We start from the raw sequence: 14267 nt of genomic DNA on the forward strand, positions 1-14267 counted from the left end.
TGTATAAGAGATTATACCAAGTTGTACTAAACAGATGTGTCACCTGGAAGACAGTAGGAAAATGTGATCTCTGAGGAAAGACAGGTTTGTCGTGTCTCTTCCAAGTCATCTCTTTTCTGAACAAAGCAGTCCCCAGTTGCATAAAAGGCAACTGGGAAGATAAAGGGAACTATGTGTTCTTCACAGTAATGTAGGACAGGAGATTTCATTACTTCATAGTAATGAAGGACAAGAAGCACTGGAAAGGCTTCCACAATAGCTAGAAAAGGCTTGCACCCTATCTTAGACACCCCTAGAACCAGAGACACCATCCTTTTTCCCAGAAAATACCTTCTGTGATACACATGTAATGATGCCAGCCTGCTGGAAGTGTGATGGATAAACAACTTCTTATAGCTGGAGGAAAACTCATTTTCCTGTGAGTCTAGCCACCTACAGTCCACAACCTCACTGGCCAGTTATGTGTGAGGAAACGATTGCTTAGACAAACAGGAAAAGCTTCATTTGTGGCAGTGTAAACCTGACAGATAGGAATAATGTTGCTTGGTGTGCAGTGGAAGCCAGTGGCATCCTACTGCCTTCCAAGGCCTCCACCCCAGTATCAACCTGGGCCCTACCAGTGTGCTGTAAAGTACAAGTCTTGTTTCATCCCTCAGTGACGGAGAGGAAAAAGGACTGGGTAAAAGTAAAACCATTAAAAATATTGCTAGATTACTAACACATTTTGGATGCTGGTATCATAAAGGAATGAACTTTCCTGTACATGGAATTTGAAGAATGTCTGATGTGAAGTGTAGCTCCTCTTACAGTCTAGCATACTGTGGCCTGGTAGTTTTCTGATTTAGTGGACTTCCCTTGTGCCAGGTTGGATTTGTGGAAGGAGAGAAGTTCTCCTGGGAGCTCATGGTTACTTCCCTGAATTATTTCAATGTCCGGGAATCAGGCTGTGTATGAAAAGAATGTTATAGCACAGAGCTATACAGTTGTAAGACATACTCAGGATGCCCTATGTCTGAACAGAAGGTCCTTTTGGCTTGGTAGCATATGGTGTTTTCCAGTCTGTATTGCTTCACTCTTTATGTGTAAGCTGACATAAACAGGTTTGGTGGCTGTATTAAAGGGTATGAAAAATGTTGTACATGCTTTTGGGTTGTGAAAAATTGTAAATGGGTGAACTATTCATATTGAATGGAAGCTGGCACTCTTTTGGATCCAGACCTCCCAGACACTCACACTTTGTTTGCATGAAATGTTCAAGATAAATATTTTTGTTTGAAACATTTGTATGAAGAACAAGCAGCATCCAACAGTGACACTCCAGGCTCCAAATATGAAAGATCCGAGCTCTGTTCTTTCCTCTGCATGCACAGTTTGAACCTTAACAAGCATGTTTCCCCTTAACAAGGGGAAAGAATAAAGGACCCAAGTACTAAAGTTCATAGCTGCAGAAGTGGAGAAACTGAGGCAATATTGGTTAAGCCAAGCCAGGGCTGTGTAACTGCAGCGTAGTTGAAACCACACAGGAATAGTGCATGGAAATCTACATCATCTGTGCAAAGGGAGCCAGCAGTGCCAGAGCAGATCCCTTGGAAAAGGGTGATGTCCTGATGTACCCAGAATTTCAAGCATGGTGAAAGGATACAGGTGTTCCCCAGGCCTTCAGGGAAACACAGGTGGCACCATGAAAGCCACTGCTGGCATAACAATGATAACTGAGGTGGGTACAGTCTAAGCTTGCAATAGGATAATGTTCTTTGATTGGACTTAGGCAGACAATGGAGGATTTTGGAGGAGGATGAGGCTGCTATTTTAAGAAACTTGCACTGGGCTGTCACACAGCATAATATCTGAGCACATGTAGTTGCACACATTTGGTTTTAATAGCTTTAAAACTGAATTGCAGAGTTGGCATAAGACCTCTGCCTTGTTGGGTGTTGGTAGATGTCCTTTAAACTGAATTTGACATGGAAACCTCAAATGCTTAAACTGAATTGAAGGCTTGGCTCGTGGCTGGGGAGACGAGCTGGAATCTCTGAGACAAAGTTCCTCCCCACCCAATAACTCATGCCACAGCCTCTCCCCACTCCCATGACGGACACTACTAAAACTCCAGCTGTGAAGTAAAACCATCCAGCTAATGTCGTGCAAAAAATACCGCCCAAGAGAAGCAGTACTGTTAGAGTCATTTATGTGTCCAAAGCAGATGGTGCAGATACAACCTGCAAAGCAGGAACGGTGATGGCAAGCACTGGGGATGTTAGGTCCAAAGATTCTTCTGCCCCTCCTTCATGGGAACAATGTTTTCCTCCTAACCAAGAGGCTGTGGGGAGGGCAGCTGCAAGGGACTAATTTGATTAGACATTATCCATACAGGATGATGTATTGACAGCTACACTCAAACCTTTCCGGCCCACTCATCTGTTGGCATAATAAGATTGCAGCTTATCTGATTTACTAAGTAATATTGTCATGGCACCTGCTTGTATCCATGAATAAGCTTTCCTGCCTGGAACCAAGGAAGCCCAGCGAGGATCAGAGCTGTGTCCCTCACTCCTCCGGGGACAGAGTCTTTTGCCCCTGATGTCCAGCTCAGTCCTTCAGCCTCACAACGATTACTTCTTGCCATGTAGTGGACTAGTGTGCAAAAACTCATGGCTCTGTCTCAGCACCCTCTGTTGGCTTTTCTTTCCTCTCCATGGCTGTTCACGGGCCTTTAGGTGGCACCACAGCATGACCCTGCCTCCAGGGCTATTGCTCCCTGTTCCAGGCAGTCGAGACCCATTCCTGCCTGTGGTCCTGGCTAGCAGAGCTATCAGTGGGTGGGAAGCTGCAGCAATTTTCTGCAGGCACCCGTGGGCAAGGAAGCTGGAGATGGATGAGGGGTGAAGGCCATTAGGGAAGCTGTGGCTGCTCCACGCCTGGTAGTGTTCAAGGCCAGGTTGGACAGGGTTTTGAGCAACCCGGTCTAGTGTGAGGCATCCCTGCCCATGTCAAGGGAATTGGAACTGAATGAACTTTAGGTCCTTTCCAACACAAACCATTCCATGATCTATAAGTCTGGGGATGGTTCAAACTGGGAGAGCAGAGGACATGTCTGCCTTTCAGAGGGACCTCAGGGAGTGGAGAAGTGGATCCTACAGCCCACCCCGGGCAAGCTCTGAGTCCTGCCCCTAGTGCAGGATGGCAGCAAGAGGACATGTGTCAGCTGGGGGATGTGCATGAGCACAGCCTGAGCTGCACACTTGTTTTAATGTATTCTGGCTGTTACACAGGAATACAGAAGTGGAGCATAGGAGCACAGCTTAGTGACAATTCAAGGTTTGAAGAAGTCACAGCTTGAGCAGCAGCTTCTTATGCTAGAGCTCTGTTTTCTTGCTGATTGGATAGGGGATATCTGAATTATAGTAGGATCATTAAATGTTTATAATGAAGTATAAATCCCATGTGCTACAGTGAACAGGGGAAAGCATGCTGCTGGCATCTCAACTGCAAAGGGTGAGTAATGTGTTTTGGAGTCAAAATAAGCACCTCGACACCCCTCACAAAATTTTGCTTGCATTTTGGCCAGAATGTTGTCTCCATCTTCTCATGACCATTAGCCCTCCCCTTATGAATCCTTTTGGAGAATTACTTTTACATTAGCATACTAATTTAAGTGTTGCATTGGTGAGTTGCAGTAAACAGTCAAAGATTTGAAACTAAATGGTACTCACAGAGAGGAAGTAGTGTTATAGACACATGCATAAATACAAACTTTTACTTTAGATAGTAGTATGTTCAGAGTAAGCAACAATCAGTAGGCATACTGGGTTAGCCTGCCAAATGCTTTTAAGCTCCGTAACTTGGTAGAACCCAGAAAGTACCTTTTCATGTTAACACTAGGCTACTTCTCAGTTAACTGTTTGATTTTATTTCTGAAATAAAAAAAACATACAAAACACCCCCCCCCCCCAAACCCAGCCCTCTCCCTAAATTCAGAATCTTGCAAACTTTAAAAATAAATGCTTTTTTTGTTTGTGTGTGGTTTTATCAATAATTGCTGAGTGGTGTAATAGCACCTGCTATAATGGAGGTACTTCACTCAAGGAAATGGTAGTGTGTGAGAGGCCGGTCCCTGCACTGCCCAGTGCTCCAGAACAAGTCCTGAATTTCTGAAAGCGGCACACTTCCCTTGAACTCTAGCACGTAAGTTAGTTTTGGATTTGGCAAGTCTGGCTGTTATTTTTTAAGAAACATGTACAAGAAAAGGCATCTATCTTTCCCATGACAGAAGACTGGAAATGTACTTAAGTAGCCTTGAGGAAGTCCACCAGACCTGACATGGTGACATGCCTTCTTGTCTTTATCCTCCTTGTATACATTGTAAACATGGACAGACTCTCTTTCTCTTAATTTTATGGCCTCGGTTACAAAAATTATTACAGTACAGCAGCAATGACAATTTCTGCAGTAAGACTACATAAGTTTATTACCTTGCAATTGACAGATTGTATCCAAAGCTCTTAGCACAAATCACCGAACCTTGAATAAGAAGATTACTTAGCTGGTCAAATGTCCTGTGAAGCTGAAGAACAAAAAAGATCATTAAACTCTTCCCAAACTCCACCATGTGCAGTCCTTGTGAAGCCATCTTCCCACATACTGTGGGCACGGAATTAAGGAAAACATGATAGTAGGACACATGAAACTTTCATAAGGAGCATTAATAACACAATTATAGGTGCTCATATCTTCCCAGAAGTAGGTTTGCTCATGCAGTGTCAGTGAGAAATTACAAAGAGAAGAGGCTTTAAGAAAAGGTTTGCAGATGTCTGAAGAACAAAAGGGCAGCATCTGAAATCAGTGATTTACAGGCAACATGGCCACAATGGAAAAAAGAAAGCAGAGAATAGCACTGTTGAGCAGAAAAGAAGTGGAACAGAGAAACTCACTCTAACTTCAAGAGTAAAGAAAGAACAGAAGACATTATAAAGTAATGAGGAAGAAGAAAAGGGGTAATGAGTCCATATGAAGCAGTGGAAACAGCCAAGTATTGAAACACAGGAAGGAATATGGAGAGCATGGGTAGTACAGTGATGAAAAAGAGTGGTGATGAGCCATGAAGGCCATGAGGCAAATGCCAACAGAAAATGCCCTCCCATACTTTTGAAACTGAGTATTGAGGAAAATCTTTGAGCCTCTCGCCAGGGAAGATCCAGCGGACAGATGCATTTCTTAAAGCCACGGGAGCTCTTGGGTAGGGGGAAATCAAGGCTGAAAGGGTCCCCTGGGAAGGATTTCAGTGTTTGCTTTTGGTTATTGAGATATGAACAGGTGGTGCCAAGTGATTCTCAGCACAACTGCTCCACAGCAACTAAACCAGGATGGGAAGATACTCAGAGGAATATGTGTTCAGGTGAGTTTAGAAAGAGGCTGATGGCTTGCTGAGAAGATGGAGGTGGCTCAGGGATAGGCCTTGGCAGGATGAGGTGACAGTGCTGGGCACAGGGATGCAAGCACAGAAAGTGGCTTTAAATCAAAGAACAGACTACTGTGGAAAACTGGGGAACAAGAAGTGTGAGACTGAGCATAGCTGCCATGGGTAAGAAAAGGTCAGGCCAAGAAATCATGAGAAAAAGCTGGGAGAGACTGGGTAGTCTCAGTGTACACAGCAGAACAGTGTAAAGAGGGGTGCAACATCAGCAGGTACAAGGCTGCAGCTTAGAGGAAGCAAGTACTCATATTCCAGAAACCAGCAAAAAGTCGGGCCATACAGGTGTTTACTGGTCATAGCAGGAGCAGCTGTAGCTCCTCACTTTGCTAGGTAAGTGCCCTTAGCTGATGAGAAGCATGCCGTGGTAAGAATGGGGAAGTTTCCTGTCAATGGAAGACTTGTTCTATCTCGGGTCTTGCAGTTTCAAAGAAAAACAGCTGTTTAAAGCATAAAACAAACAAAATCGCTCAGGAAATAAGTAGCAATAACTTAATCATCTTTGATAGCTTAGAAACCTCATAGTTCTTTTCCCTTTTGCAAAGCAATATAATGAAGTCCATCCTTTTCTCCCACAGAGGAAGCAGAGACAGAAAGCTAAAATGCAGTTGTATGTGAGAGCCTTTGGCTTATTCTGTAGCTCTGTGACTCTCTAATAAGCTTCATGCTCTCAACTGCCCTCTTCCTGAAGTTCAGAGAGCACTGACCTAAACCTTTCCTCCTTAGTCTGTTTCTGCCTTCTGTTGCAGATGGAAACTGTGTCCTTTAATGCTCAGAAAGGCCAGGTGCCTGACTAATGGCCTTTGGCTATATGCACATAAGATTCCCCTGGCTTTGTTAATTTGTGCTTCTGGTTTTAGCTTTTAAATCCATCATCAGGACTGGCAGGGGCAGCCTGGCTTACCCAGAACTACTCAAGCTCTGTGCCAACAGTATCACTTCTGTAAAGCACCTTGAGATGCATACCATGTGAAGGGCTGTAAATACCCCACTGGAGTAATCTGGAGCAATCACCTGGAGGCAGCACTTACTGTCTGCAATATGTAATGGAGGACATATATTCTACTGTTACACGATGCTTTGCAACAAGTTGGAGCCTACAGATTTATTCCTGAGTATATGGAGTTAAGATGCTTCTGTTGCACCAATGGAAAAGGAACCAGACTTAGAATAATACAAGCATTATTTACGTCTTCAGGGCTATCCACCTACCCTCTGTGCCTCTTGGTTTTTGAAGGCATCCTGGGAATAACACCAGGGATTAAATAAAATCCAGTCTGCTACCTCATTGCAAAATGCGGCAGGGAATATTTTCTGCCTCAAGGGAACATCCCCCTTGCTCCTGCCTTGCCCAAAGAGAAGAGTAGGATCAGTCCATGGAAATACTCCACAGCTGTCTTCAAGTGCAAAGACCTTAGCTCCAGACAGCTGAACCCCTCTCATGTTTGCAGATGCCACCCTCCTTTCCCACTTGAAAAAGGCAGGCTCTCCAGCCTGATCTCGGCCCTCCAGGAGCTGGTGCGTAGGCATGAAAAGACAGCATGTTTAACCAAATGCTGCAACTAAAATTAATAAACCTGCCAATGTCTGCAAATGGACCCGGTCAGTAGCAGTAAATACTAGATATGTATATAGATATGGCAACAGTACACCTAGTAGTAAACCCTAGAAAACAACAACCAAAATGTCCATCTCTTTATTTGGTAGTCAAAACAGGTCATTTTTCACCAGGTTGCCTGAGGCCTGGATGATCTTGGTACAGAGTAGCAACAGGCCATTAGAGAAACTGTCACGGCTTGAAGAGGGATATCCAGCAGCTCACTGATCATTCTGCAACCATTGTCCATACAGTTGTGCAGAAAACAGGAGACTGCACAAAAGACCATCTTCCTTTTTGGCTGATGGATCCCAGTATGCTAAAATCCCACTTCAGAAGAGAGTTTAGTCAGCTTTGCATTCAGCCTGTGCTGAATGAGAGAGAGACAAGAACATTTTTTTGCTGCCAAGCTCTTGTCAATTGCCCTGAGAAAATCATTTCTCCCTGTTCTGGCTACCCATAACAGCAGAGGCCCTGAGGCTCCGTGACTCTTCCATGCTTTGAGCAGCCTCACGTTTTCACTTGTGAACTGGGGGGGGGACATGTGTGTCTGTCTGAGATGTGTTGTGTGCACGCATAGGAGCCCTTGCTCTACCAACTGTCAGTCTAAACATTGAGCAAGAAAGACACTATCACACTTCAGATGGGAAAGGTGCCTTTCAGTTTTTGTTATTTAAAGCTGTGAGGTATTTGAATGGCACCTTGAAAGTAATAAGGCAGTGATTTATGATGCTTTTTTTATCTAATAACGTAGCACACCCAAGAACCTTACCCTTGAACCACGAGAGGAACAAACTTCAAATGATTTCTTCTTCATCTGTATTGAGTCACTCCCTTCGGAGGGAAAGATCAGCATTTCTGAGCAGAAGTCACAGAAACCCAGAACCTCTTAGTCAATGACCTTCGAGTGGTGTGCAAGCCTGATTGGGAAAACCTTGTTTCTCCTGCCTCCTGCCCTGGTAAGGAAGTAGAACAGACTATCACTGTCCTCTCAGTCCTTGGGACATGGGTCCTCCAGCAACACAGGCACATGTGTGTGACACCCCAGAAGGAAGCCCTCCATCCTCAGCCTCACAAGTTAGATCTAAAGCTGGAGCAGGAAATCCTCCCAACTTACAGTGCAATAACCTCTACAAGAGATGCCAAAGCTGACTCAAAAAGCATCTACACGTAGTTGTTCTCCAGCACCCTGGTAAACAAGCCCACAACTTGAGTGCCTACTGGACAGCAGGGAACTTAATGCCTAGCGCAGGAGGCTATTTAGAGTCCTGATACTGTGCCATCAGCTGCTGAGCTAGCACAGCTGAGCTGCCAGCAGTGCAATTGCAGTAATTCCCAGAGCAGTTTACCCGTGCTTATTCCAATAATAAGACAGAAGGAGAAGGGCTGCTAGGGGTAGGAAACCCAAAACTGCTGCTGCTGAATTTCATATGTTAGGGCAGGTAATAAGATTGTCTTGCCTGCACACCTGTTTTACCAGGCCACTGAAACTACCAGTTACTTTGGTGCTGAGTCCAGTACACTGAATACGTGGTTTATTTGGTCAGGACAAATCTTCTATTAGAAAACATTCAGTTTTAATAAGCAGGTCTGGAACAGGCCCTTGGATACCTTCTTTGACAACTGGATCCTGCAGTGTAGCTTTGTTTTTATACAATCTGTTTCATGTTACACCAAATACAACAGGCCCAGGAATATCCTTCAGTGCTTTTACACCTCCCTTTCTTTTTCTATGTGCAGCACAAACTACCATAATACTGTGAAAATGAAGATTAGTTTTATTACTTTTTTGTTATTCCAAACAGCATACAGCGCAGTGACAGATGTTATGGTCACCAACCAAAATCTTGTGTTGTGATTAGCTATTATTAGCATGCCTCTAATCCCCAGGGGATTAAATAGTCACCTAAGCATGGCTTCAAGTGTCACCTATGTCTCACACGGACATAAACTAATCTGTTTTGTTGGAAACAGACAAAGCAATGAGTGTTTTGAAGCCCTTCAAATTCACAGAAAAGACTGCACTTCTTTCTCTCTCAAATCCCTGAGCCATTCTGGAAAAGCACACTTCTGCACTCAGATTCAGTGTCAGCAGGAATTTCTTTGAAAATACAGAGGGCATCTAGCATGCAGAAGTCAGTTTAAGAATTCACGTTTTATGTCATTCTTTGAGTGGCAAAGTACTATAAAGAAATTAACTAGGCTTTCTGTTATTTTCCTTTCACTTCTAGATGAAGTAGGCTGCACAGTGTGTGCTTAAGGCCACAGGCAATGAGCAGCGCCCGAACTGACAGAGCTGGTTATCCTCATACTCAGTGCAGGAGGCCACGAGCCCTGCTCAGTCCTTTCAGGGACACTGCTCCACACTGGAGCATGGTGCATACGGTGAGCAGACAGCTGTAGCTCAAGGATTAGTCTGGCAAAAGGCTATTTGGCATCCTTCCAGAAAATCAGGCCAAGGGGTCCAGGCAGGACAAGGTAGATCCACATTGCCCAGGACACAAAGCAGCTGGTACCTCTCCCCAAACCTCCAGGTCTTGGTGTTACTAGATAAACCCAGTCAAAATGCCCAGGGGAAGAAGGATCTTTGTGCATGACACTGGCCAGCCCAAAAGTGCTCCACCTGCCCCAAAGAAAGCCACTTATAAAAGGCCAAGAGCACAGGGTGTGGTGGTGTGGCCCCACCATGGCTGGGGAGGTGACGGAGACAGCACGAAGCCACTCCATCAGGCAGAGCAGGGCACGCTGTGGCACTTGCTCCTGGTCCCCCCAGCCCGGGATTGGTGCTGTCACCTTCCCATCTCAGTTATCAGCAGGTCACTCCCCTGTGAAGTTGCCTGGTTGCCTTTGTAGCCATGGAGATGGCATGAACAGGGTATGATCAGTCTCTCTGCTAGACTACTTCATCTGAAGTGTAGGTAGAAGCTGTGCACAGGCCAAATCAAAGTTTCCTCTTGCAGCAAGCAAGGACTGTCTTTCCATAGTAACAGGCAACTGTAAACAAGTTGCCTGGAAAGCAACACAGTTCACACTAGTTATGGGGCAAGGTTGTATGCTTCTGATCAGGAATGCCTGGGCAAGTGGTTGTAAGCGATCTCTGCAGCAAGTCCAACACATCCAGAAGGCTTTAGCCTTACTCTGAATGCCCAGATTGTTGGATCAGTACCAGGAGGTTCAGGACTTCTTGGGCTTACTCCATAGGATCTACAAGATTATGCCTACAGGGTATGCCCCAGGCTCCCCAACACCCGGGAGCCTCATGGGAGAAGTAACTGCTAGTGCTGGGAACTGCTAGATGAGCGTCTGAAGTCTCAAATCTCTCAGGCAACCCTGGGTAGAAAGACTACATGAGCAGCCTTTGCAGTTGGGGAAATTCCTTGGGCACCTGGGGAAATGCTAAGAATGGCAGGCACGGTTTGCTAGCAAAAATGTTTTTCCAGCTATTTCTGCCTTTTCATCTTTTTGTGCTTTATTGCATCCCCATGGAAGGCTTCTAGGAAGAACATACTGTGAATAAGAGAGCTACAGTGTTTATGCAACTGGAAATGTTGACAGGATGAACTGGGAAGAACGTGTATTTCAGTGCACAAGAGAACTGGGCATTCCAAGATTTTGATGTGAACATGAAGACAAAATCTTTATTCTCTCATCTTCACGCCCACACACATACCTCTCCCTGTAGATAATGCATAATGTCTTTCCACTTTTTCAAGGATCACCTTAATTTGACAATGCAGATATCGGAGGAGCTAATTACATACCTACCCCATGTGAATTGTCAAATATGAACACGTGCCTATGCAGATGAGTATGTATAGTCCATGAGTTTCTCTGGTTAATGCTCTGTGCTTATTCTCCTAACACGTGTTAGTAGCAGAAAGACTTCAATAAGACAAAGGTGTGTTTCAATCACATCAGCAGATTTATTAGCTTTCTGGACAGCTTTTTCCATTATGTAAAAGCTGTGTTTGTATTAGGGTGGCAGTCAGACCCACCAGTGTGAGGATTACAGTTGGTTTTTACATAATGGATTATCCAAGATTAAGAGTTTTATTCAGGCACACGAACAAAAATAACCAATTAGTGACTTTACACATTCATTATTTAAAGGCAGCTGGAAGGCATTTGACACAAAACTCTCCTGCTGACTGCAACCCAAAGAACGAAGCAGAGTGGTCTCAGGGATCTTGAGCACCTCTACTCCAACAGGTGGGTCCCTCTTCAGCAGAGGTGGGCCAGATTAGCATCTCTTGCAGCAGGGAAGTGCAGGCTGCAAGACAGCAGCTATAACAGAGTAGCTGCTTGGGTATTTGGAAGTCCTGGATTGGTAGCTCACCTTGGATGCTGCAGGCAGGTTTCAGGTAATTGTGTTTTACCTTGGCATCAGAACAGATATTCAGGGTCAAATACTCTCCAAGAATCTATAATGCAAATGCTCTCTCCTCAAAATGTGAGAAACACAAATATGCTGGGATACAGATGAACTGGGATACCTGAGAAAAGCCATGGCCACCTTGTGGCTGTGCTGCAATGGCAGATCAAGCCTCTAGAAACTGAATATCATGTCATGTGTGTAGAGGGAATGGTATGAGGGCAAACAATACTAAGATGTATTTTGCCATTAGGGTAGGCAGCTAGGAAGAGCCTGTTTCAGTGATGAGAACTGGTCATAAAGAACATAGCGTTGCTAACTTAAAAACAAAGTGTACGCTCACCATCCTTTCAACCCACAGCACTTTACCAGAGCTCATTGCAACATCACTCTTCTTGTGAAAACAAAAACCTAAAGAAAATCAAATTTGTATCAGTTCTTACCAACCTCATCCAGAGTCTGGCTTGATCTGCAATGTAAAAAAAAAAAACCACAATGCTATCACTGGCAAGCAAAACACTCTTATGAAGTAATTGCCACTGATGTCTAATTTTGGCTGGATCTAGGCACCACAATGCCCTAGTAGGGGGGATGAGTTAGTACTCTACTCAGCATGGAAAAAAACTAGTTTTAAAATGAGGGGAATCTGTATCTGTAGGCACAGCACTAGCTCCTCTACATCTGCTAGCTACATCTATTGCATGAAATAAACCCCCATGTTTGCTTTTGTCTTGCAGAATGAAATACACACAATACGTTTTCCTGGCCTCAATCTTTTCTACTGTTGAATACAGCCTGGCTCAGACCTGCGCAGTAGAGTCTTTTGCTGTGAAAGACAATTTTGATCCGAAAAGGGTAAGTATGGTTACTTCAACCATATATGTAAAGAAGCTTCATATATTAACTGTTTTTCCAGGTTGTTGGTGGTGCTAATCTAAAGGGGTTCCTCACCAAGAAGTTAACTTCTTTTGTGTGTGTCTCTCAAAGTTCCTGTAGTTTGTTTCTCTTACTGCTGTTTAACTTTCTGAGCATAATGGTAAAATCAGCCTTGAAAGTCAGGGACACTATTCTGTTAGATGTCACCTTCTGTTAGCTCAAAGCTTGGTGCAGATCTCATCTTTGAGCGGTCCCATGAATGAAACAATTTCGACCAGACAGAAAGCCCCAGCACATGCCCAGGGGACTTGCATCCACCACCAGCCATTCCTGGGAGTCACAGCAAACTGCTGATTTACCTAGCTGGGTATCCTGAACACAGACTCTTGTTTAAACACAGCATTTAATCTGCCTGCCTCCGAGGAGGAAATCAGGGCTAGCTTAGTGCTGGAATGGTCCAGAACTATTTAACAGTCCCTCGGGAAACACCACTTGCAGCTGCATCTGGGAAGGGGTCAGCACTTTCTCTATACAGGATTGGCTTTGCTGGACACAAGCCCATCTCTGGGGAGAGCTTTGGTTTTAAAAAGTCAGTGTTTCTCAGGCTCCAGTATTTGGGAATTTTGGACTCTGCTTCAAGCTTAAGCATGTAACGTGCCAAGCATATTTCATTAGTTTCTCTGGAGAATCAAATTTAACACAGCTAATTCTGCTTTCCTCAATATTTCTACTAATGATGTTAACTTTTGAGAGGCTTCCTGTCTGTCACCTGTTTAAATCTTGTTTTCATTTTACTAGATGTTGCTTGTGCATTTTCAGGGACCCGTGTTTTTCCTAGGGGTTTTCTTCCCCTTAATTTCATTCCATTTCCCCTGCTGCTAACCTCCCCAGCACATCCTTTCCTCTTTATAATGCAGAATTGTTGCTTTCTGCTTTGCTGGTTTTTCACCATCAGCTGGTGAAAAGATCGACTGTGGCCCCCAGCAGCCACAAGAGTGTCTCCAGCTGGCTTGCTGAGGTCTTTGTGGCTGCAGTTTGGCATTGTTAATTGCATCTTCCATGGAAAAGCAGGGGCCTGAATGGGAAGAGGGAAGAACCAGCCTGACTCCCAAGCAGGCATCTCCGGATGGGAGAAGCTCTCTGTGTCGGGTCCCTGTTGATGGGGAACATCTCACGCAACAATGAGTACATGCACACAGTAGTGCAGATATCTGCTAGACCCACTCCTGGAACAGAAGCAAGGATTCATTAGGCAGCGTAGCAGGACTTGTGTGCTACATACCCACCCAAACTCAGACTTTCTCCATAGGCTAGGCAATGGGTAGTTACAAAAATGGTGATCAATCCAGATATTAACAGTCTTTCATTTCAGTATGCAGGGAAATGGTATGCCCTGGCCAAGAAGGATCCAGAAGGCCTTTTCCTTCAGGACAACATCTCTGCTGAATACACCGTGGAGGAAGATGGCACAATGACAGCATCATCCAAAGGCCGAGTCAAACTTTTTGGGTGAGTTCTCTTGACTTTTAGCTCTGGTTGCTGCCATGAGGTACTAGAGGAGGGGGACATGGATTGTGATCTACCCTGAGTACACAACATAGAATCGTAGAATAGTTAGGGTTGGAAAGGACCTTAAGATCATCTAGTTCTGGGCTTTATTCATCAAAAAGGGAAGCACAAACAAGGTAATGTATTAGGGGTCAGAGGTTAGACACGTTTGAGTCCTGGTTACTTCTCAGCCTGGCTCTGGTCTGGGTTCATCACAAAACTATTGCATAAAGTCAATTATAAAGTTGAATCTTGAACAAGGGAGTGGTTAGCTAAATGAATTGCAATCAAATGAGAGGAGCTAGCAAAGCCTGTGGGGCTCTTACTCCATTGAGAGGTTCAGTGGAAAGAAAGGAGTGTAAGTAGGCACTACTTTCACAGACCTTTCAACACAGTGTTAGACA

At 44.5% G+C, this 14267-nt stretch overlaps 1 protein-coding gene across 3 annotated transcripts in view; it reads left to right on the top strand.

The window, feature by feature from the left end:
* The window catches only part of LOC134159126 (purpurin), a 33043-nt gene that overhangs the window by 14872 nt on the left and 3904 nt on the right, over positions 1 to 14267 (top strand). For 2 of the 3 annotated variants that reach the window (XM_062609749.1, XM_062609747.1), the window contains exons 2-3: positions 12177 to 12294; positions 13688 to 13824. In XM_062609749.1, the coding sequence (XP_062465733.1) occupies positions 12178 to 12294; positions 13688 to 13824 (254 nt within the window). In that variant the 5' untranslated portion in view covers position 12177. Of the gene's footprint in view, positions 1 to 11184; positions 11277 to 12176; positions 12295 to 13687; positions 13825 to 14267 lie in introns of those variants that run through there. The other variant, XM_062609748.1, reaches the window with a different exon arrangement.

This window comes from Pezoporus occidentalis, unplaced genomic scaffold, assembly GCF_034315485.1.
Source record: "Pezoporus occidentalis ecotype Australia unplaced genomic scaffold, CSIRO_AGI_Poc_V1 ctg140, whole genome shotgun sequence".
NCBI classification, from domain to species: Eukaryota; Metazoa; Chordata; class Aves; order Psittaciformes; family Psittacidae; genus Pezoporus; species Pezoporus occidentalis.